This window comes from Peromyscus californicus, unplaced genomic scaffold (genome assembly GCF_007827085.1).
Source record: "Peromyscus californicus insignis strain IS unplaced genomic scaffold, ASM782708v3 Scaffold_6__1_contigs__length_162567912, whole genome shotgun sequence".
NCBI classification, from domain to species: Eukaryota; Metazoa; Chordata; class Mammalia; order Rodentia; family Cricetidae; genus Peromyscus; species Peromyscus californicus.
Window position 1 is genome coordinate 88,378,028 of NW_026294584.1, and position 24,691 is coordinate 88,402,718.

At 44.2% G+C, this 24,691-nt stretch overlaps 1 protein-coding gene across 2 annotated transcripts in view; it reads right to left on the reverse strand.

The window, feature by feature from the left end:
* The window catches only part of Dnah6 (dynein axonemal heavy chain 6), a 220,711-nt gene that overhangs the window by 54,742 nt on the left and 141,278 nt on the right, over positions 1-24,691 (reverse strand). For both annotated transcript variants that reach the window (XM_052718995.1, XM_052718994.1), the window contains 10 exons: positions 24,243-24,410; positions 22,939-23,174; positions 15,451-15,712; positions 13,659-13,782; positions 12,736-12,932; positions 11,547-11,750; positions 10,710-10,835; positions 7,100-7,264; positions 4,220-4,287; positions 2,174-2,354 (listed from right to left, as the gene is read on the reverse strand). In XM_052718995.1, coding sequence (XP_052574955.1) covers positions 2,174-2,354; positions 4,220-4,287; positions 7,100-7,264; positions 10,710-10,835; positions 11,547-11,750; positions 12,736-12,932; positions 13,659-13,782; positions 15,451-15,712; positions 22,939-23,174; positions 24,243-24,410 — 1,731 coding nt within the window. The remainder of the gene's footprint in view (positions 1-2,173; positions 2,355-4,219; positions 4,288-7,099; positions 7,265-10,709; positions 10,836-11,546; positions 11,751-12,735; positions 12,933-13,658; positions 13,783-15,450; positions 15,713-22,938; positions 23,175-24,242; positions 24,411-24,691) is intronic.

Below are 24,691 nucleotides of genomic sequence, written 5' to 3' on the forward strand. Positions count from 1 at the left end.
TAATAAGGGGGCATTAATGTAAAGGTGCATTGGAAGAGGCTCTGGATGCAGTGACATTCTTCTGACTGAGCTGACTCTGGTCTTTGCAGTTAGGAGACTAGGAAAGACAGTGGACTGTTTCAGAAGTCACGAGGAGGGCTAGGAAGGAGCTCAGGGTAGAGTTCTCGACGTGCAGAGACTCAGTTCCAGGAACGTTATAGGCAACCACTGGACTAGTAGTGAGGCCAGTAGGTTCTTTTTTTTAAATTAAATTTTTTCATTCATTTAACATACCAACCACAGGTTTCCTTCCCTCCTCTCTTCCTGTTCCCTCTCCCCACTGCTCATCTATCTCCTTCTCCCATCCACTCCACCTCCGTTCAGAAGGGGCAGGCCTCCCATGGGAGTCAATAAAGCATGCCATATCCCATTGAGGCAGGACCAAGCTCCTCCCCCTGCATCAAGGCTGGGTGAGGCATCCCTGCTAGGGAATAGGTTTCAAAAAGCCAGCTCACGTGCCAGAGACAGGTCCTGATCCCACTGCTAGGGGCCCCACAAACAGACCAAGCTATACAACTGTTATTCACATGCAGAGGGCCCAGGTTGGACCCCTGCACGCTCCCTAGCTGTCGGTCCAGAGTCCATGAGCTCCCATGAGCTCAGGTCAGCTGTCTCTGTGGGTTTCCCTGTCATGATATTGACCACCACCTCCTACTCCCTACCCCTCTCCGCTCATACAGTCCCTCCTCCCTCTCATCAACTGGACTCCTGGAGCTCAGCCCAGTGTTTGGTTGTGGATCTCTGCATCTGCTTCCATCAGCTACTTGATGAAAGCTCTCTGTTGACAATTAGGGTAGTCACCATTCTGATTACAGGGGACGGTCAGTTCAGGTGCCCTCTCCACTATTGCTAGGAGTTTTAGCTGGGGTCATCCTTGTGAATTCCTGGGAGTTTCTCTGGCACCAGGTTTCTCCCTAATTCCCAAATGGTGCCCTCTTATCAAGATATCTCTTTCATTACTCTCCCCTTTGGTCGGGCCCCCAGTTCAATCCCTCATGTTCTCATCCCCTTATCCTCTCCTCTCCACTTCTCTCTCCCCCAGTTTATCCAGGAGATCTTCACTATTTCCCCTTCCTGGGGCCCTCCATGCGTGTCTTTATTAGAGTCTTCTTTGTTACCTAGCTTCTCTGGGGCTGTGGATTGTAGCCTAGTTATCCTTTGCTTTACATCTAGTATCCACTTATGAGTGAGTACATACCATGTTTGTCTTTCTGGATCTGGGTTACCTCACTCAGGATGATATTTTCTAGTTCCATCCATTTGCCTGCAAATTTCATGATGTCATTTTTTTTAACAGCTGAGAAATACTTCATTGTGTAAATGTACCACATTTTCTTTATCCATTCTTTGGTTGAGGGGAATCTAGGTTGTTTCCAGGTTCTGGCTATTATGAATAACACTGCTATGAATATAGTTGAGCAAGTGTCCTTGTGGTATGACTGATCATCCTTTGGGTATATGCCCAAGCTTCCTTTGGGTATATGCCCAAGTTTTCCTTCTGGTACTTTCTGTAGGACTGGATTTGTGGATAGATATTGTTTAAATCTGGTTTTGTCATAAAGTATCTTGTTTTTCCATCTATGGCGATTGAAAGTTTTGCTAGAAATACTCTATGTGTCCCTAGCAACTTACAGATGGTCTACTCTTGCCTCGAAGACCATGTAGGACCCTCAGATGATGAAGCTATGACTTATTCAAACTTTTATTTTATTTTTATTTTATGTATATGGGTGCTTTGCTTGCATGTGTGACTGTGCACCCCCTGTGTGCAGTGCTGGCAGATGCCAGAAGAAGGTGCTGGATCCCCTGGAACAGGAGTGACAGATGGTTGTTAGTCACCATGTGGGTGCTGCAATTCAAACCTGGGTCCTTGGAAGACTGGGTCTTTTGGAACAGCAGGTATTTGAGCCACAAGGGAGCCAAACCAGGCCCCTAAACTATGACTTTTGAATCCACACATTTCTTGTTTTGAGACTGAGTGTCCTTACATAACCAAGACTACTCTGTAATTCATCATAGTCCAGGTTGGCATTCAATTTTTGATGCTCCTGCCTCTGCCTCTTGCACGCTGGGACAAGCCTATACTGTCGTGGATGGATGCACATACTCTGTGAACGCTAAGACTGTCACTTGCCTTTGAGTCCTGGAGCGTATCAATGAGTTCTTCATTATCCAGAATGTTCCCCTCAGATGTAAAGAGCAGTTTCAGGATTTTGTCTTCAATAGATTTCAGCTGGTTTTTATCACTATTGATCCTCACAATGAGCTTGATTCGCTGTTCCTCCAACTCAGGTTTTTCAAGCCGCACCACATCGCTAGAACCGAAGTTGAAAGAGCTGGATTACAACTTGGTCAGCTCCCCTAAGTCACTGCTGTTTCCTTTCCTGTATATAACTGTTTTTTTTTTTTTTTTTTCTGAGTATTCTGTAACCGGGCATTGGGAGTGCTATGTAGCTGAATCTGAAAGCACAATATCCCTGGTTGCTGGGTTGGTATGATGGCTCTTCAGAGAACTGCATGCCAATCATTTATTTAGTTTTATATGTATTTGGTGTGTGTGTGTGTGTGTGTGTGTGTGTGTGTGTGTGTGTCCAGATGGAGGCCAGATGATGACCTCTGGTGGTTTTCCTCTCCTCAGCAATGCTACCTAACTTATTTTGAGACTGGCCTCATTGGCCTGGAGCTCACCATAGGCTAGGCTGGCTGACTGAAGACCTCCAGGCATCTGCCTATCTCTACCTTCCCAGTGCTGGGATAACAAGCATGGGCCACCACACCTGGCTTTTTATGTGAGTTCTGGGAACTGAACTGAAGTCTCAGGGGCCTCAGAGATAGTTTAGCAGGTAAAGGCTCTTGGTACCAGGGCTGATGACCTGAGCTCAATTCCTAGAACCCACATAAGGAGAAGAGATTACTAATGCTGACAGGTGGTTCTCTGACTTCTCCATGTGCTCTATGGTCCGGTGCATGTGATACTCCTGACTAAATAATATAAATAAATAAATAAATATAAAAAACTGAACTGAGGTCCCTATGCTTGTCCATCAAGCACTCTGTGGACTGAGCTGTCTCCCCAGCCCCAAACATCAGTTCTGATTCCTTTTTCCACCACAGTTCTCACAGCATCTGCTCATCTGGAGGGAACCACTTTGCCGCTCTGATCATTCAGTTTCATTCACTAACACTCATCTATGCCAAGCCGAACAGAGGAAGCCGAACATTTCAGACAGGAGTTAAAAAAATGTGGACACGGGATGTTATGAAACATTACCACTTCAAAGAAGCAATTCTTTTATATAAATACTATATGAATTTATTCCTATAACAGAGCAAAAGATGAAAAGATTTCAGGTCTGTTTTGTCAGCTCCATCTCCATATCTGATGCCCTCCTTAGAGGTAACCAGGGTTTGAGAGGCATCCTTCTAAAGCCCTTCCTCTGGATGGGCCAGTTGTGATGACTCAGCAGTTAAAGGTGTCTGCTGCTGAGCCCGGAGACTTGAGTTCAATCCCTGGGACCCATGTGGTGGACAGAGAGCACCAACTCCTGTGGTTGTCCTTTGAGTGGTGGTGTAAGGGTGCACACAACACATGCATCCATCGTAACTAATGTGATAAAATAGTAAAGCACTGTATACACCGGTATAACTATACAACATGATAAACATAAACTAAAATAATAAAACTTTTAGATGCATGCTTATATGTACATAGACATGGAGTAAGTTCAATGATATTTAGCAATCTAAAATAATATTACAGGTAGTGCTTACATTTGAGCACATTTAAAAGCCCCTCTGTTTAGTGGTGAATTTGAGAAGGACTGATATATCTTTTTTGGAGATTCATTCTATTGTTTGTTTTTCTTTGTCAAAACTTCTAAACAATGGCTAGAAAGGTGGCTCAGTGGTTAAGAGTGCATACTCCTCTTGCGGAAGACCTGAGTTTTGTTCCCAGCACCCTTAGTGGGTGGCTTATAACCTCCTGTAACTCCAGCTCTGTGGGATCTGATGCCATCTTCTGGCCTCTGAAGGCACTTGCACTCAAGTGCAGATACACAGAGACAAACATGCATGCAAATGATTAAATATAAAAAATAAATCTCAAAACACCCTTCTAAACAAAACATTATGAAACCCATGACCATAACCCAGTTTCCCACACATACTCTCTCCTGATTACCTTAGCAACTGATCTTCCAGACCTGATTTAGTTACAGTGAAATTGATGATGGTGACTTTAATGCACACCTGGAAGACAAGCATGGTGGACTTGAGTGCCTAAGTCAGCTGGTATAACAAGATGGGCTTTCTTTATGGGATTAGGATTCCCTGTTATCTGGGAAGATGCAGAAGTCTCAAGTCTGATCATGCACACGACTACCCACATGCGCCAAGCATAAAGTGGCTTTGAAAATTCAATGATTTCAGAATTCAATTTGTGATTTTCTCTGCCAGTAGGAGTGGTAACCTTGCTCTTCCCCTCTTCCCCATACCCAGGATCCTACATGATAGTTTAAGAATTGATGAGCCAGAAAGGGTTAGCCTTTTAGAATCAACAACTTTGGTTTGAATTTCAGCTGCACCCTTCAGTGGTTGCATGATGTTGGTCAAGCCTTTCATATCTGTCAAGCTTTTGCTTCTGATACTTATAAGGAATTTATAGGGGTGTCTGTGGGGACTGAACAAGGTAATAAAATCACTCAGTTATAGATGGTGAATTGCACATAATGTCTTTGTTCAAAAGAAACTTTATTTGTAATAAAATGAGCTGCTTTACTTCTTTAATTTCATCATAACATTTTTATGGGAAACTATTATCATACTATCACATTATTCAGACTTCACTTGAATAAATCAATGGCAAGGAGAAGGAAAAAGATAATACTTTCTGCCATTTCTAACAATGCTGCAGGCCGCAGGAATATATCATAAGAACTCAGCTGGTTATGGCAAAGTCACTACCTGGAGGAATCAGGGAACTCCTCCAGAGGAAGCCAAATCCCAAGGAGTTTTTGGTATTACTTGGCTTGTTATGTATCAGCTGTCTTCTGTTATGAAAATCATGTGTGCCTTCATAGTTTTCCCAATTGACTTTTCCCTAAGAAGGGCTAACAGTGTGGACTGATCACTCTCTGGACATACACACTCCAGGTATTTGGAGAACTGCCTCAGGAAAGGCTTTCTCTGGAATCAGATATCTCCCTTGGCCACTTTCAAGAACTAGCAGTAATAACAATCCACATGCAAGTCTCCTGATTTAAGACAAATTCCACAAGGAGACACCGCCTAGGTCAGGTGGATGTTCAGTAATAGCTTTATACAATTTAGCTCAGACCCTCCTTTCTTACAGCCTTACTAACTTTATAGACCTCTAACTCCTTATCTAACCACTTCTAGGAATATTTGGATAACCTTCTGCGCTGACAGCTATGCTCAGCCAGAACCCCAGTTCAAGCCTCCCTGTAATTATCATTAGCAGTATCCGGCCAGGTCCATCCCCAGATGGAGGAGAGTACTTTATCAGAGATACCTCTGTATTCTCTAAGAACAGACTTAACCATCCAGGCTACCTGTTTGAGAAGGCCTGGCAGATGTGCCAATTAAGCCTTACTTCCTCCTTTCCCAAACCTTACCCCTAGTTCCAGATCTCCCTTTCACTATCACCAGAGGCATCTAGCTATACACAGGTTGCCTAGCGACTGAGCACACTTTCCCCCACCCTGCAGAAAAACGGCAGATAGCTTGGACAGATAGGAGCCACAGGAAAAAAGAAGACAGTTTTACTTTCTCCCATTGACCTAGCAACTTAAAGATTCTTAACATTTTCTACCAATCACGTTTAAGATTATAGTTGAGCACATAAGAGCCCTCTTCCTAGATATTACCTGAATTCAGCCTTTAGTTAATTCATTTCCGATTAGTCACTTCCTTTGGGGTTGCAAATGATAATTAACAGTTATTGCCTCTCAGTGTGATTCTTTTTTTTTTTTTTTTTTGGCTTTTTCGAGACAGGGTTTCTCTGTGTAGCTTTGCGCCTCTCCTGGAACTCACTTGGTAGCCCAGGCTGGCCTCGAACTCACAGAGATCCGCCTGGCTCTGCCTCCCGAGTGCTGGGATTAAAGGCATGCGCCACCACCGCCCGGCTCAGTGTGATTCTTATCACCCCTCCGTTTGACCCTGGAAGCCTGGTTTTGCACTGCCAAGGGAATACTGCTTGTAAGTGTATATATGCCAGGACTTCCAGGGCACGTAGAGGACAGAGAAGAGAAAAGAAAAGAGAATGGAAGAACTAGATGCGTAAGAACTTGAGAGGAACAAACTGAGATGGGGAAGAACTAGACTGAAGGGCTAGAAGAGAGTACTAGAGTAATGAGATGGAAGATGAGGAAGAGCCAGATGAGGAAGTACCTGCTGGGGAAGAACAAGTTGAGGAAGAATGAGATGAGGAGAGAGGAGATGGGAGAAAAGATGATATGGAAGGAACAAGATGGATGAGAACCTAGAAGGGGCAGAACTAGATGAAGGAATTAAGATAGAACCTAGAGAGAAATCAGGCTAAAAATGAGCTAAATATGAGAGCAGAATATAAGCTTGTAACTGACACAGAATAATAAAGTATATGGACTAAGGAGTTTCGTGTACATAGATTCATTTCTTCTCATCAAAGATTAATTATCAGCTGGTTGTAGATTCTTCCTGGACCCTGGGAGGGGACTATCGAGGGGCTGGACCCCCATAGTCCCCGATATAACAACAGCTACTGGAACTCTGGCCAATGACTCTCTAAATTCACCCAGTCACTAGAGTTTTCCAATTTTGTTTGGGAGTATAGGACATTGGCATTTGCACAGTGCTATGAGACAGGTCATTGTTCTGGGGACTGACTGGGTGGGGCACTTGTGTCCTATGAAAAGTAAGGAGGGTGGCAAAGGGAGAGAATGGGGAGCAGGAGAGGTTGTTAGCTGATCCCTGCACGTGGGAGCCCACCAAGCTTTGGAGAATCATCACACATAATTCAGCTGGGTGAAAAGTTCCAGACTAGCAAGCAGCTCATACATACCTCAGGCAGGTAGTGTGGATTCGGCATTTTGGTTGTCATATAAAACCTGAAACTCTTGTCATAATCAATGTCCGAATCTCCAAGGCGGATGAGTAGTCTTCCGCCACTCATGAAAGTTTGTTTTAAAAGAATGGGTTCCAGGGCTGGATCCAAGACTTCTCTGAGCTTAAAAATGGAAACAAACCATGAAAAAAGCAAGGAGTTGAAAATAGATGCCACCAACTTGACATTTAAGGGCCTCAAGATTTACTTTGAATAAGTACTTTTCCTGGTGATCATGTGTTTCCCAATATCCTTACCTTACCTCTAACAGTACATGTTTTCTGAGTATTTATCAGTTGTATAAGTGAATAAGAGCACACAAAGGGAATGCATTTATTTAGAATAACCTCACATGCTACTCATCCCTATGAGAAATAAGCTAAGACAGGAACATGATGGAATATCACTGCTGGGTGATCCACCCCTCAGCTGTCTGTACACAAGGAGATCTATGTGGTGATACAATTTTCTGAAAATTCCTCCTGATCTCAAAGAGACTGAACTTTTGCTGCACCTTGTAGCCAAGTAAATAATCTGCCTTGAGATCATTTAAGATTGTATACTTAATTGATAAGGTCTTGGTTTAGTGAGAGACCCTGTTTCAAAAATCAAGGTGTAGATTGATAGGGGAAGACATCTGAGGTCAATCTCTGGCCGCCACATGCATGCACAACACGTGAACCACATCTTCCCCAGCCTCCACACAAAATACTGAGATAGATAAAATTGATTACACACTCCTAAACAGGTAGGGACAAAGTCTGAGAGAACTGCTGTAGCAAATACAGAGAGGATCTAAGAATGAGCACCACGGTAATGACGTTAAGCCCTGGAGAGCAGGGAAGGGCCAGGTGGAGCATCCTGTCATTGAATGGGAGCCTGACTCCCAAGAGTGCTCTGCTATGGATAAAGGGCTCTCCCTCACAGGGGACAACACTGTGGAAGGGACTTTTGTCCTCTGCTGTGAAAGAGGAAAGTTCCTGAGACCCCTTGTGTCTCAAAGTAAACACAGGGTTGAGAGCATAGCTTGAAGCTAATATAACTGTGCCAAAATCTTCTAGAGACTTCTCTCTGTCACATGACTTCAGGGTTCAAGGCAGGGCCTGAGATTCGTTCTGGCACCTTTTCTGTGTCGGTCAAAGCTTGCTGCACTGAGGCCCTGGTACTCTATGTGGCTCCAATGGGGAGTATTGTAACTCATTTTAGATTTTCTAAGCAGTCAAGACTGCTCAGATATTTCAACCTCTTACTGCCTCAGTTTCTCCATTGGAAGAATGGGATAATAATAGTAACTGTCTGGTAAGGTTAGAGTGAGGATTAAAAAGTTAGGATACTGAGATTTTGACTGTTTGGTTCAAATTTTGACTGTTTGGTTCCCACAAATATTAGGGATGACATATTATTATTGGTCCTTGTTACCATGCAAGGGCTGCCGCTAAATTACCCCAGGTCAATATCATTTCTGAGCACCTTTTGTGCTGTATCAGAGATACTTCTACAAGGGATTGAAGCATCCTCACAGCCCATGCTTTTGTTTATTCCTTCTTCCTTTAAAAAAAAATGGAATGGCAAATTAGGGAAGCAAAGTGTGGTCATTAGGCAATTGTTGTGTGATATCTTGATAGCATTCTGACAATGAAGTTTGCTTTGAATCAGAGGGTGGAGCTAGCAACTAGCTGACCAGCATTAATCATAGAGGTTTTGGAGGACTGAGGACAGATAGAGAGACAGAAAGTAGTAGGGTGGGGCTTAGAGAGGGTCTCAGGCCTTTTGAATGGAGGAATGACAGAGATAGGAGGTCACTGGTTGCTTCTCTGCTGCTTCTCTGATCACCCAGGTTCTTACCCTGATATCTGACTCCCGAGTTTTTATTGATAAGGATAAACACATCAGGCAATATTCTTGGTTTCTGAGTCCCCTTGCCCTGGAGACCTTCTTGCTGGGTTGAGCTCAGACAGAAATGACGGCTTAAATCTCACCCTCACTAGGCTCTGCGCTGCTTAGTTTTTATTGTTAACTACCTAGAGTCATCTGAGGAGAGGCAGCCTCAGTTGAGGAATTGCCTAGATCAGATTGGCTGTGGGCATGTCTGTGGGACACTGTCTTGATGACTGATTGATGTTGGAGGGTCCAGCCATCCATGGGAAGGTGATTCTGGGCTGTATTAACAAAACTAACTGAGTCAGTGAAGGAGCCAAAAGGTAGCGTTCTCATGGTCCCTGCCCTGCCCTTCCTCAGTGATGGACTTTGACTTGAAAGTGTAAGTCAAAAACATCCTTTCCTCTCTGAGTTGCTTTTTGTCAGTGTCTTATCCCAGCCAGAGGATGAAAGTAGAGCGGGATCATACCCCCGCTCCCATTGGCTGTCTCTGTACCCCCGCTCCCATTGGCTGTCTGTGTACCCCACCCCGCTCCCATTGGCTGTCTCTGTACCCCCGCTCCCATTGGCTGTCTCTGTACCCCTGCTCCCATTGGCTGTCTCTGTACCCCCGCTCCCATTGGCTGTCTGTGTACCCCACCCCGCTCCCATTGGCTGTGTACCCCCGCTCCCATTGGCTGTCTGTGTACCCCACCCCGCTCCCATTGGCTGTCTCTGTACCCCCGCTCCCATTGGCTGTCTCTGTACCCCCGCTCCCATTGGCTGTCTCTGTACCCCCGCCCATTGGCTGTCTCTGTACCCCGCGTGCTCTTTCAAAGCTTTTGCTTGAGAGATCTCTTCCTCCCCCTCACTGCTTTTCCTTGTTTACTATCTTTGTCCCCAACGAGTCTATCTGCTATTGAAGACAGGAACTCTGTCTATATTGTTCGCAGTTTGTTCTCAGAGGTGTGTGGAATGAGTGAACAATGTAAACAACATTAATCTTGGAGTGATACATCTCCCAGTAGAACATTTTAACTCAATGAGCCATCCCTCCGGGGGCCGGGAATGTAGCTCAGTTGGTGGAGTATTTGCCCATCGTGCCCAAAATCCCAGGTTCTAGCTCTAGTACTACAGAAACAAGCTGTGATGGCCCAATCTGTAATTCCAGCATTCGGGAGGTAGAGGCAAGTGGACCAAGAGTTCAAGGTAATTTTTTGCTATATAATAAGTTTGAGACCAGCCTGTGTATATGAGACTTGTCTCAAAAAAACAAAACAAAACAAAAAAACCGGTTCCTTTTTATTAGTCATCAATTTAATCTGACCTTATGCCCAAGTAGAAATAATGATTACATCTACTGGAAATGGTTCATCATTAGTGTGCGGCATGTATGTAGACAAAGATTCCTACTGTCATTATTGCTTTGAATTTTCCGTCCTTTAAGGCCCGCAATGAGGCCTGGGAATGAGCAGTGTTGGGAAGTAGAGACTCAGCTACAAAATAATGGAGCGAAAATTCCTTCAATCAACAGATTCCAGCTCATCTCATTGGAGAATGCGCTGCTTGAGTAGCAACTGGTTTGACCAGCTTGCAAATGTACTTGACTGGTGTCCTTCCCATGTGCAGGTGTGGTCTACTGGCCTGTATACAGCATTCCAGACATCGGATAGCTAGGGACTAACAGGGGAGGGTAAAGCAGAAATCGAACCTCTTCCAGTAAGACAGGCAAGCCCAGGCGGATGGAGTTTTCCAGTGTCCGTAAGAAGTTGGTGTCTGTAAGCTTGATGATCTTTAGGCCACTTTTACTTTCCTTGTTTCGTATCCAGCGGTTGGCCTGTGAGAGAAAACACACAGAAGGCCCTTGCTGCTGAGTAAAACAAAGGTCGGGAAAGGGGACGTTTCTAGAATAAAGTTTAGAGATATTGTTCAACTAAATTGGAAACATACAAACAAAACCTCCAAACAAAACAAAAATTCCTCTTCCTAGTAAAAACACTTTTAAAGTCTAATGTTTGAGATTCCTCTTTTGTCCAAATTTAAAACAGAGGAAGAAAAACGCCACCTAGGAAAGCCCAGGCTGCTGGCATTCAGGTTCTGTGACTTTGGCAGGCACTTCCTGTTCTAGACCCCACATAGCATTTAGGAAGCCGGACAGCAGGAGCCTGTAAATTGAAGGCAGGCTTGCCCCCAATTCCATCTATTCTGACTTCACCCTGACTCCTCAGGCTTTTTAGGGTCAAAGGATTCATGATCACAAATTTCTGTTAATGTATATGCTCCCCAATAGAAAATGAAAAACTAATGGCCAGCCTTTTAAACAAAACCAGTCAAAATGAAGACTGGAGAGCTCTTGTGCAGGTCCCTCTGACTTTTCACAAAACTGACCACTTCTGTAAGGCGAAGGACTCAGGGCAGAAGGCTTCTCAACTCCCTAGGTCTAAGCGTCCATGGCCTTTCAATTCTGTTAGAATCCTCTCCTTCATGTTATCACAGACAGGGAAATACTCAGCAGAGGGCCACCCTGTCACAAGTGTTTGTTACACACCTGATCTTGGGGATCAATCATCAAAGGCCACCTTCTCCCCTGAGTAACCAAAATGCCATTTTCAGTTGATATCAAGTCTCTGGGCAGTCCGTCTGCGTTCCACTGCCTGATTTCGTAGGGATCTCCAAGAATGTTAATGAGACTGAAGGTGGGGTCAATTGGGATATCCAGGACCAGGCAGGATTCAATCCAGCACTCTATAAGCTGTATAAGGAGGAACATTCAATGTATGATGAGAGCAGCAGGAAGCCAGTTGCTGGGAGAGCTGTGACCTACTGATCTCCACAGTGGACAAGGAAGAAGGAAGTGGCCTAAAAACCAAGGGTCTAATGCCAGAACGGTGTCTTTAGCTATGACTTCAGGCAGGTTAGCGCCTGTGTGGATTTCAGTTTCCTCATGAGAAGAATGGGGTTCTTACGATGGCTGTAACTACTACTGCATGATACAGAACTGTCTTTCCCCTCCTCCCCAACAAAGGACCATTCACACTGAATCAGAGGACCCCCGAGTACTTCCCGAGTCTCAGCGACTCTTAGACCAGGTTCCACTGCTCACGGAGGTGAACATTTTTAGGAAGTTATTTCATAAAAAAAAATGACTATGCAATTCTTCCTGGTCATTTAGTTCTCTGTAAAGTGCATGTAGACAGAATATTCATGTTCTGATAAATTATGTGTGTGTGCATGTGTGTGTGTGTGTGTGTGTGTGTGTGTATGTGTGTGTGTGTGTGTGTGTACACATTAAAGACAAAAGCCCCAGAAAACACAGATTCATCCAGTGTCTTGTTCCTTTTCATCTCCTCCCTCAAGCTGTCTGTGCTTGTCCTGTCTCTTCACGAATCTGCCTCTCTGCTGACTTTAGATGCCATTTCTGACATAAAGGCGGGGACCTCACTCTATCCCTCTTGTTCCCCCAGGTTATTGTGTTGAGTGACGGCTAGCTTTACAATGTAGAAGGAAGAAAGGGAGAAATATGTTACTGGAAGCCTAGATGTAAGTGGTCACCAGTCAATAGGAGAGGTGAAGGGCTCTGTGTGTGTGTGTGTGTGTGTGTGTGTAAATATAATAAAGATTGCTGCCCTGGTGAAGTGCCATAGTGCAGAACTTCCATCTGAACCTGGGAAAATGAGGTTCCCCCCCGCCCAGTTCCACCAGCTTCCTACCATGCTGTATGCGGCAGTCTTACTCACCAGTTGCCTATACTGGGCTGTGAAAGCCCCGTAATAAGCCACGCAGGCTGCTGCTATGAACACATTGCCGACGATGTTCTCTATCTCATCCTGGAATCTCTCAATGCTTTCTTCCCACCGAACCTGCTCGTCCCCCAGCGCAGCTGTCAGCTTCCCAGCACGCACCAGGCGCGCTTTGGTCAGGGCCATGTTCTTGGCTGGACAGTTTTGAGAACATTGGGTCACGTTAGTCGATGTTTTTCAAATGATTAAACGTTGATGGATTTGCTTTGGTTTCCAAAGGAGCTAGGGTTACGTGGCTAATGATGTCAGCTCATCTTTACAGAAGCTCACACCAGTTCCTCATGTGTGTGCATTTCAGAGCCAAGTCTTCGGTGCCAAGAGCTTCCTGTGTGCTCCCAACTCTGGCTGAAGACAATGCTCTCTCTCTCTCTGTGGTCTGCGGTATTTATTGTCTAGACCAAAGTCACGTGTTCTTGCGAGTTATAACGTAAATGCTCTAACAAGCCTTTTTGTATGTAAGAGGGTGAATTCATACAGCATCTGCGTCCTTCTCATCTGGTACTAGAAAGCCCAGGAGAGAAGGACAATGAAAGCATACCCTACAGGTTAGGTTAAAGCTGAGATCTGGGAGTGGGAGAGATGCTCAGCAGATAGAGTGCTTACTGCTCTTACAAAGGACCTGAGTGTGGTTCCCAGCACCTGTGTGAGATGACTCACAACTCTGGCTTTGGGGCATCTGATGCCCTCTTCTGGCTCCTGCAGGCATTGCACTCATGAGCTTATACCCACCCACCCCCCACCATATAAACATAATTGTAAATAAAATGAGGTCTTTCGAAAGCTGTGATCTGACTCTCTGGAAACTCTTTCCTTTGGAAAACCAGGCCTTTCCTGTCTCAAACAAGTCACGTGTCTCTTACCCAGACTCTCTTTCTCATTCACGCCTCTGTCGTACTCATCTTGCAAGGTCTTTATTTGATCTTCCACCTGTCTCAGCAATGCTTGCTTCTCTTTCAGAGTGGCCATTGTGATGTCAAGTTCAGCCTAATGGAAGCAAGCAGGCAAATGGGTCTCACAGAGACGGACTTGCCTGTATGTAAAATTGATTTGAAATATGATTTATGTTCCTTTTTACATGTCCCCAAAGACTTCCATCTTGTACAGCTTGGGCTAGGGATGTAGCTTGGTTGGTAGGATACTTGTGGAGCGTGTGTGAAGCCCTAGGTTCAATCCCTAGTGCTACACAAAACCAGGCATGGTGGTGCATGCCTGTAATCCCATCACCGGGGAGGTAGAGGCAAGGGGGTCAGAAATCCAGATAGCAAGTTTAAGGCAGCCTAGGCTACATGTGCTCCCCTCCTCTCTTTAAAGTAGGATGTGAGATCATAATCAAACAAGTAAGAACAAGAACAGTGGCCAAGAAAACAAATCACAGAATGCATAGAGCAAAAGATGTAGTAGTTCCCATAATGGATGAGGATTAAATTATAAAACAAACTGAATATTCATGTATGATGGAGACTAATATTTCCTAAGAGTTCTCTATATCAGAAGTCTACCAGCTAAGGCCCGCAGGCCACAAGTAGCCTATAGCTTATTTTCAAAAAATGTTTTCTTAGCATCTATGAGCTATACATAATAGACTTCACTATGACATTTTCCTATATGTTTATAACATATATTTATCACACTTATTTCCTATTGTCCTCTCTTGTACCCTCCTCACTCTTCCCAGTCCTCTTTCCAGCTAGTCTCCCTCCCTCTTCCATGCCTTTTGTTTTTAACCACCGGATGAGTTTCATCAGGGTTGCATACAGGACCATGGGCGCCATGCCAGCAGAGGGCAAGTGCTTCTCCCTCCCCCAGCAATGGTGAACTGCTGCTTGTGTCTGTCCGTGCTGTGAGCTAGACTAGGACTTCTTCTTTCTCCCTGCCCCCTTCCCCTTCTTGGTTCTTTTTCTTCAGTGTGCTGAGGACTTAACTCAGAGCCTCGGGTGCGGAAGGCAAGATTCTCACTGAGTCACATCCTATCCTCAGTCTCTAAGAATGGTTTTCATAATGTGTAACACTAGGAAAAAAGAAATCAAAAGTGCAGTTTGCGGCATGATACGTGTGCATGACAGTGTCTATCACAAAGTGATGCTGGAGCCTCGCCATGCTTGTTGGTGAACGCATTGTTTATGGATTGGCTGGTTCTGCGGGGGTAGTCACAGCGCTAGAGCAGTATTTACTGTCTAGATGTGGCGAGAAAAGTTTTGCTCAGCCCTGCTCGATACCCACAGCTCTGGTAACTGGCTCCACATGCAGGTCATTCTTTGTTCTTCCTGGGAAGACTGAGGACCTCATGTCTGATTGTGGGTTCAGTGCTTCTCACACCTGAGATGACACCACCAGGTGTGGGAATGCAAACCATCCACCCAAGAGACTACCAGAAACTTCACAAGTGTCACAGACGTATTGCCCTTTCCCCCGATATTAAGGAGATGAATCTACTCAAGATTCACTTTCTTCTTATTTGACAAAAGGCTGACTTTAGAGAAAATTTCTGAGGAAAAAAAATCTGCCTGTTATTTTTAAAAACGAGCTACTTTCAGGCCTGCAATCACTATCACATTGTACACCAGAGGATCACAGTGGCCTCCCACAGAGAGTGTGAGTGACGACTGGTCATGACCTTCTAGTCTATAAAATACCACAGTTTGGATAATGTACCTGGGCAGCTCGGAGTTTCTGTCTCTTTGGTTCAACTTCCTTGACCACCCGAGAATACAGATCCATGGCTCTCACCCACATGCACATGGATTTACAGGCTTTGGACACCTTTTCCACCTTCTCAGGCACGAAGTCAGGATTGTTGATGTACCTTTGAAGCTTTGCCAGTATCTGAGGCTTTATGTTTTCCTTATCATACTCTAGAAGCCTTCTTAGGAAGTTAGAATCACCAAGAAGTTGCTTTGCTGTTGGCCAGTCGGGCCTGAAAGACAGACCGTGGTGAGTTGATGGCGCTGCCGTCAAGCAATGGCAGAATACCAAGATGAACTCCTGGGAGAACATCATAACATTACCCCATGAGGTGGGGAGTTTTAACCTCGGCACCGTAATTCTGGTAATGGCCCAACTAATTCATGGGGAGAGAGGCAACTGGATGATTAAATCTCTATGGCTTAGATTCAGTAGATAATGAAATGTAAAACAAGAGTTTTAGAAATGTTAGCTATTATAGAAAGAGTAGTTTTTAAAAAAAGATTTATTTTATTATTTATTTATTTTTTTCCAAAAGCAGTGTTTAGTTTTACTTTTAAAATGGGGAAGCCATGCATTTGAAAAGTAAATATAGGTGAATCAGATATAATTTGAACCTAATAAACCATGCATGAGCCAAGAGTTAATTAAACCAATGTGTTTTGAATTCATTCAGGTACTGCTAATTCTGTATAAAGATTTAGTATCTATTAGCTATCATAAGTTGTGGGAAAAAAAATTCAACTCCCAAATAAAAATATATAGTTAAAATACATAGTGGTTAGTATTTCACGCAGCATAAAATCTGATAAGTCAGAAGTTTACATGTCTCAGCTGACCATGTGTGAAAATGCAAAGCAGATATTAAAACCAGTATTGTGCCTAATATTTAAAACCGGCTTGTAATTGAGGGAACATCTAAAATCCTTAATTAAAAAACACAAATGAAGTGAAAGCTTTAAACTGGTACACACTGTTCACACCTATATTTCAAGTTTAGAAATGCATATTTGCAAGCAGCAATACAAAAGTATTCATGAAGAATGCATAATCTCTGAAAATTATGAAAACATCCCTGCTACCAATACATTTCTAAATATAAAACCGACTAACATATTTGTTACTTCTGTGTAGCTAGAGAAGTTCGTTTTCAAAACAGATAAAATTCCGTCTTTAGGTGTGAATGTTATGAATGACAGTCTTTTTTTTTTTTTTTAATTCTTAGTTGTTTGGGATCCTTAGGCATGCAAAAGCTTTGAACAGGAGGGTCCACAAAGGAGCCAGTGTTGTATTATGGCATCCAGTTAGGCCAGAGCTGGGAATGCCTCTGGGTCATCTACATTGACTTATCAGTCCTGCTGCCATGGTTTGGATGGCCACCACGGCCATGGCCACCATGTCTTCCCCTGCCACCACATCCTGGGCAGCCTAGGTCTCCAAAACTGATCTCCAATTGAGACGTTATATCATTTGCTGGCTTCCGGAAATGATGGTCCATAACCGAATCTTCAGCATGAGCCTCTTCACTTTTTGATTTATGCAGAACAAATCCCTTTTTCCATTGTCCATCAGCACCTTCATTTGGTTTTCGGATATTAAATTCTACTTTCGCTTGATCTTTATTTTGAATAGCTTTCCACTCATCCAAAGTCATCTCTTTTGGACCCTCTTCCTCAACCTCTTTCTTTTTTTTTCTTTTTCTTTTTTCTTTTATAATTAATTTAATTTTACATATTAGCCACAGATTCCCGTCCTCTCTCCTCCCACCCCACAGCCTTATCCCCCAATCCTCCCCCCATTCCCACCTCCTTCAAGTCAAGGTCTCCCCTGGGGATTCAGCTCGGTCTGGTAGACTCAGTTGAGACAGGTCCAGTGACCTCCTCCCTACACCAAGGCTGAGCAAAGTGTCCCTGCATAGGCCCTAGGTTCCAAAAAACCAGCTCATGCACTAAGGACAGGTCCCGGTCCCACTGCCTGGGGTCCTCCTAAATAGTTCAAGCTAATCAACTGTCTCACTTATCCAGAGGGCCTGATCCAGTTCCATGGGGGCTCCTCAGCTATTGGTTCATAGTTCATGTGTTTCCACTAGTTTGGCTATTTGTTCCTGTGCTTTTTCCAATCATGGTCTCAATATCTCTTGCTCATATAATCCCTCCTCTCTCTTGCCGATTGGACTCCTGGAGCTCCACCTGAGACTTGGCCGTGGATCTCTGCATCTGCTTCCATCAGTCACTGGATGAGAGTTCTAGCATGACAGTTAGGGTGTTTGGCCATCAGATCACCAGAGTAGGTCAGCTCGGGCTTTCTCTCGACCCTTGCCAGTAGTCTATTGTGGAGGTATCTTTGTGGACTTCTGGGGACCTCTCTAGCACTCTGCTTCTTCCTATTCCCACAGGGTCTTCATTTATCATGGTATTTCTTTCCTTGTTCTCCCACTCTGTTTCTGATCCAGCTGGGACCTACCGCTCCCCTAAGCTCTCTTTCCCCCGACCCTTGCCCTCCATTACCCCCCCTCCCTCATGTCAAGTTTGCTCATGTAGATCTCATCCATTTCTCTGTTGTTGGGCGATCCCTGTGTCTTCAACTTCATTCTCCTTATTTTCAGTGTCTGCCACTGGGTGCTCTTCACCTTCAGGTGTTTCCTCAGTCACATTTGATTGATCCAAATCACTGCAATTATGAGATATTTGTTTCTGAATGTATTTGGGAGACTCTGTTAATTCATCTTTGACAGTTCCCCAGTTGTGAGATCCGCTACCTCCACGTTTGTCCTCATGCTTCAGGCCAGATCTATCACTTCCACTATGCCTATCAAATTCACGTTTGCCACGAGAATCAAATCCATCGCCTCAGCCCATTCCACGTCCACGGCCTCCTCGACCCCTTCCAAGACCACCTCAGCCTCGGATAGGCTGTTCAATAATTGGTCTATCAACTGGAAATTCACCACCTTCAGAACCCTTTTCTTCAAGTGGCTTTTCAAATCTTCTTTCCCGAGGTGGTCGCCTTTCTGTTCTCCTATCAATTATTTTCCCTTCTCCTGGATATGATAAGATAAAAAGGGAGATTACTGAATCTACTTTTAAAAAGGAACTACTTGTTTTAAACAGGATAAGTAATGAAATTTTTCTATCTGGATTTGTCAAATGTTAATGGACTGGACATTGTTATATATTAATGGAGTTTTTTGTCTGAATCTGTCAAATGTAAATGGACTAGACATTGTTAATGTAATTCTTGACTGTATATATTGTATATACTTATTGGATATAGTTTTTCTTGTATTAGTTATAAGCTTTTTTAAATTTTAGACAAAAAGGGGAAATGTGGTGATATTGTGTTCCCCACAATATTGTGCACCCTAATAAACTTATCTGATGTCAGAGAACAGAACAGCCACTAGATATAGAGGCCAGAAAATGGTGGCACACACACCTTTAATCCTAGCATTCCAGAGGCAGAGACCCGCCTGGATCTCTGTGAGTTCAAAGCCACACTGGAAACAGCCAGGGGTGGTAACAAGAGCCTTTAATCCCAGGAAGTGATAGCAGGAAGCAGAAAGGTATTTAAGGCATGAGGACCAGGAACTAGAGCCTGGTTAAGCTTTTAGACTTTTGAGCAACAGTTCAGCTGAGATTCATTCTGCATGAGGACTCAGAGGCTTCCAGTCTGAGGAAACAGGATCAGCTGAGGAATTGGCAAGGTGAGGTGGCTGTGGCCTGTTCTGCTTCTCCGATCTTCTAGCATTGACTCCAATACCTGGCATCAGGTTTGATTTCATTAATAAAACCTGTTAAGATTCATGCTACATTCTCCCTGAAGTTGACCAGGTCTTCTTCCAACTCGCCTTATTCTTTCTTTCTTTCTTTCTTTCTCTTTCTTTCTTTCTTTCTTTCTTTCTTTCTTTCTTTCTTTTTCTTTCTTTCTTTCTTTTTTTCTTTCTTCTCTCTTTCTTTCTTTCTTCTTTCTTTCTCTCTTTCTCTCTTTCTTTCTTTCTTTCTTTCTTTCTTTCTTATTTCTTCTTTCTTTCTTTCTTTCTCTCTTTCTCTCTCTCTTTCTTTCTTTCCTTATTTCTTCTTTCTTTCTTTCTTTCTTTCTTTCTTTTTTTGTTTTTGAGACAGGGTTTCTCTGTGTAGCTTTGTGCCACCGGCGGCTGCGTCTCCTCCTTTTTGTCAGGCATGCCGACGCTGGGGGGCAGCGGGTTCTTTTTTTTATTTTATTTTATTTTATTTTTTTATTTTCCAATACAATTCAGTTCTACATATCAGCCACGGATTCCCTTGTTCTCCCCCCTCCCGCCCCCCTCACCTTCCCCCCAGCCCACCCCCCATTCCCACCTCCTCCAGGGCAAAGCCTCCCTGGAGGACTGAGATCAACCTGGTAGACTCAGTCCAGGCAGGTCCAATCCCCTCCTCCCAGGCCGAGCCAAGCGACCCTGCAGAGGCCCCAGGTTTCAAACAGCCAGCTCATGCACTGAGCACAGGACCCGGTCCCACTGCCTGGATGCCTCCCAAACAGATCAAGCCAATCAACTGTCTCACCCATTCAGAGGGCCTGATCCAGTGGGGACCCCTCAGCCATTGGTTCATAGTTCATGTGTTTCCATTCATTTGGCTATTTGTCCCTGTGCTTTATCCAACCTTGGTCTCAACAATTCTCGCTCATATAAACCCTCCTCATTCTCACTAATTGAACTCCCAGAGATCCACCCAGGGCCTAGTCATGGATCTCTGCATCCAGATCCCTCAGTAGTTGGATGAGGTTTCTAGCATGACAATTAGGGTATTTGGCCATCCCATCACCAGAGTAGGTCAGTTCGGGCTGTCTCTCGACCATTGCCAGCAGTCTGTTGTGTGGGTATCTTTGTGGATTTCTGTGGGCCTCTCTAGCACTTTGCTTCTTCCTATTCTCATGTGGTCTTCATTTACCATGGTCTCCTATTCCTTGTTCTCCCTCTCTGTTGTTGATCCAGCTGGGATCTCCCGCTCCCCCAAGCTCTCTTTCCCTCGACCCTCGCCTTTCACTACTCCCACTCATGTCCAGGCTGTTCATGTAGATCTCATTCCATTTCTCTGTCATTGGGCGGTCCCTGTGTCTTTCTTGGGGTCCTGTTTTCCAGGTAGCCTCCCTGGTGATGTGAGTAGCAGACAAGTCATCCTTGTTCCACATCTAGTATCCTGCTATGAGTGAGTACATATCATGTTTGTCTTTCTGAGTCTGGGTTACCTCACTCAGGATGATTTTTTCTAGATCCATCCATTTGTCTGCAAACCTCATGATGTCATTGTTTTTCTCTGCGGAGTAGTATTCCATTGTGTATATGTACCACATTTTGTTTATCCATTCTTCAGTTGAGGGGCATCTAGGTTGTTTCCATGTTCTGGCTATTACAAACAATGCTGATATGAACATAGCTGAACAAGTGCTCTTATGGTGTGGTTGAGCATTCCTTGGGTATATGCCCAAGAGTGGTATAGATGGATCTTGGGGGAGATGGATTCCCAATTTTCTAAGAAAGTGCCATATTGATTTCCAAAGTGGTTGTACAAGCTTGCATTCCCACCAGCAGTGGAGGAGAGTTCCCCTAGCTCCACATCTTCTCCAGCATAAGGTGTCTTCAGTGTTTTTGATCTTAGCCACTCTGACAGGCGTAAGGTGGTATCTCAGAGTTGTTTTGATTTGCATTTCCCTGATGATTAGGGATGTTGAGCAATTCCTTAAATGTCTTTCGGCCATTTGAGTTTCCTCTGTTGAGAATTCTCTGTTTAGTTCTATAGCCCATTTCTTAATTGGACTGTTGGGCAGCGGGTTCTTGCGGTCCTTCTGGGACTCTTTCCGCAACTGTTTGCCCGCCTCGTTGGAGTTGGTCTGGGCCGCGGCCTGAGCCACGCTCTTGGCCCCAGGGCCCCCAACGCCACTCCTGCCAGCTTCTTTTTTCTTGTTCTCTGCTGCCTTCAGTACCAGCTATTCGTCAAATAGCTGGTCGAATTGGTTGGTGACCACGCAGCCGAAGCCTTCCTGTAGGTGCCCAGGCCTGATGGTGGCTGGGTGGCGCATTCCTCCACGGATTGCAGCAGACCGCGCCCAGCCAAAAGCGCCTGCTTCAGCCCTTCCCACAAGATGCGATTTATTTTATTTTTATTTTTAATGATGTGTATGTATTTCTCTGTGTGTGTTGTGTATGGGAATATGTATGTGTGAGTGTAGTAGCTGTGAAGGCTAAAAGAGACATGGGGTCCCCTGGAACTGGAGTTACAGGTAGGTGTGAGCCAGCTGATATGGGTACTGGGAACTCAGGTCCTCTGAAAGAGCAGCAGGTGCTTTTAACTGCTGAGCCATCTCTCCAGCCCTGAAGTTATAGTTTTTATTTTTAAAACACCATAGTCCTTATATTTTATCTCCTTTGCCTCAACTTTGACTTTTAAACTCTCTTGCTAGGATGTCTTTAAAATTGCCTTCTAACGAGGCTTTGCATCGCTTGGTCAAACAACCATGTTCTTTTGAGCTTTTGCCACATTGATTTCCTTCCTTCCTTCCTTCCTTCCTTCCTTCCTTCCTTCCTTCCTTCCTTCCTTCCTTTCCTTCCTTCCCTTCTTCCTCCTCTTCTCCTTCTCCTCCTTCTTCTCCTTCCCCTTCCTCCTCCTCCTCTTCCTCTTCTTTTTGATTGTTTTGCAAGACAGGGTTTCTCTGCGTAGCCCTGGCTGTCCTGGTACTTGCTCTGTAGACCAGGCTGCATATTGATATTTCTAAGAAATTCTGACTAGGTAAAAAAAAAAAATGTTCAGTGGTTCTTAGGTCCCCTTTGCTCATGTTTACGTATGTTTTGCATAGAGCTCTGGTCTGATCATAGTGTCAGCCTAAGAGCCAGTGGAAACATCTGATGGTAGTGGAATGTTCCAGACTCTGCTCAGTTTTACACAGAAAGGGATATATATATATATATATATATATATACACACACACACACACATATATACATATATACATATATGCATATCTATACACACATATATCATATACATATATATGAAATTTAGAAAAGGATATTTTTAAAGAAAATTTGAAAACTAAACGTCATCAAGAGGAAATCTGCTTGGCATAACATATACATGGTCTTTCCTGAAGAAACCACTGCCTGTCTGCTCAGCTCCCTCTCATTCCATGAAAATCATGGGTCTCCAAGCTTTTTCCAAGGCCCCACATTCCAAATGAGCATCTTCTTTAAAACAAAATATACCTGCTCACATCTTTGCCCCTCAACTACCTGCATTCTATAGACAAGTGTTTCGTATCTCCCACTCTCTATCATAAAACAGACACTTAATAGAGCGCTTGTTGAATGAACAATCAAACCAACGAGAGGTGGCTAGAGAATAGAATGGATGTACATATAGGAAAATATGAAAATGGAGAAAATACGTTAAAGGAAGGTCTCACCAGATATTCTGAATGACTCACTTGGCATTTAAGAGGATGGAGATGGCTTCCATCACCGTCATGACCAAATCAGGGGGCTTTGTGAAGACTCGGATCTCAGAGATATCTGCTTTATCTAAGGAATCCAGCGCTTTATTGGCGGCATCAAGGGCAGGAAGTGCTTCCTCAAGGTCTCTCTGGGCATCATCAGCGATTGCTTGGGTCTCCTCGGCTTTCACCTTTGCGATTGCTTCATCTTCTTGCACAACACTTCGGACCTGACCACAGAATCGGGGTTGATTAAGAGGTCTCAGTGAGCAAAAATACCCGAAGTCTGAAGTGCTGGAGCACCGAATACGGCCACAAGCAGAGAATCCCACACTGGGCCTCACATGACAGCGACAGTTGAGTTCAGACAGCTAAGATGATTGTACCAAGTTACTGTAAGATGCTGTTTATAAAATGTAGATAAGTCAAATGGACTTGTGCTTAGATTGAGTCTCGTGCTGTGTATTTCCTATTTATACAGATATTCCAAAATCTAGAAAAATCCAAAATGCTTCTTATGCTGGGTATTTCCAACAGGAGACATGTGACTGGTGTTTGAAGAGTCAGGATAATGACCTATATTTGCCCTTGTGTTAGACCAGTGGTGAGAGGAGTTACATTTCATCTATCTCATGCCTTAGGATAAAATCAACTGGCAGCTCCTTCTTAGAAGGAGGGGGAGCTGTTTTATAATTTCAGATATTGCTTCTCTCATGACCCTTTCAGCTCTGATTTGGTCAAGTGAAATATGTTTACAACTTAAAACATAACTGAATTTCTAGAAAAATAGCATTACCGATTCTGGTATCTATTTTAATGACACATACATGAAAACGACCTGATCAGTTATTGTGGATTAATTTTGATTGTCAACTTGATAGAATTTACAGTCACTATGGAAACACAGCTCTGGGCATGTCTCTAGGCTTGTTTCTAAAAAGCTTTAACTAAGCAGTGAACCACCCTGAATGTGGGTGATACCATTCTGTGAGCTGGGGCGGGGTGGGGTCTTAGACTGAATAGAAAGGAGGAAGGAAACCCAACACCGTGTTCACCCATGTTCACCCGCGTCTGCTTCTGGGTTGTGGCTACACTGTGGTCAGCTGCCCCACACCCCTGAAGCCATGCTGGACTGCACTCCCTCACACTGTTGGCTCCAACAAACCCTTCCACACTTAAGTGGCGTCCTGTCAGTTATTTGGTTGTAGTGATGAGAAAAATGATTATTTATCCTCTGTGGTTGTTGAGGTGCCAGCTGCAGCCTTTACCCGTAGGGCCACTCCCAGAGCCCCGACTACCTGATCAGCGTTTTCTTGATCCACCGCCAGCTTTTCCATCAGGGCTTCAACATCTTGTGACTTCTGTAGTAGCACAGGCTCTAAAGCCGAGAGGTCTAATTTCATTTTATCCACCAATTCGTTCGTTTCCAGTAGCTTGGTGAGACCATTCTTTACACGATCTCGTGCCTAAATGACAACAAAAGTTCCCTAACAGTGTTAGAAGCTTTAGATTGCTGTCATTCATTATTTATACATTGAATTTTATACCTACAGAATCATCACACCATTGTATAACACTTCAAGTTGTGAACCTACAGCAATAGGAAAACCTTCGTAGGCAGTACGACGCTAAGAACTGGCCACACTACTGACCGTGTGGCCACACCCAACCCTCTGGCTACAGTGGTGGGATGTCTCTGAACCATTTGGCTCACTGAGGGAAGGAAGCAAGGTCTGTTGTTTTTATT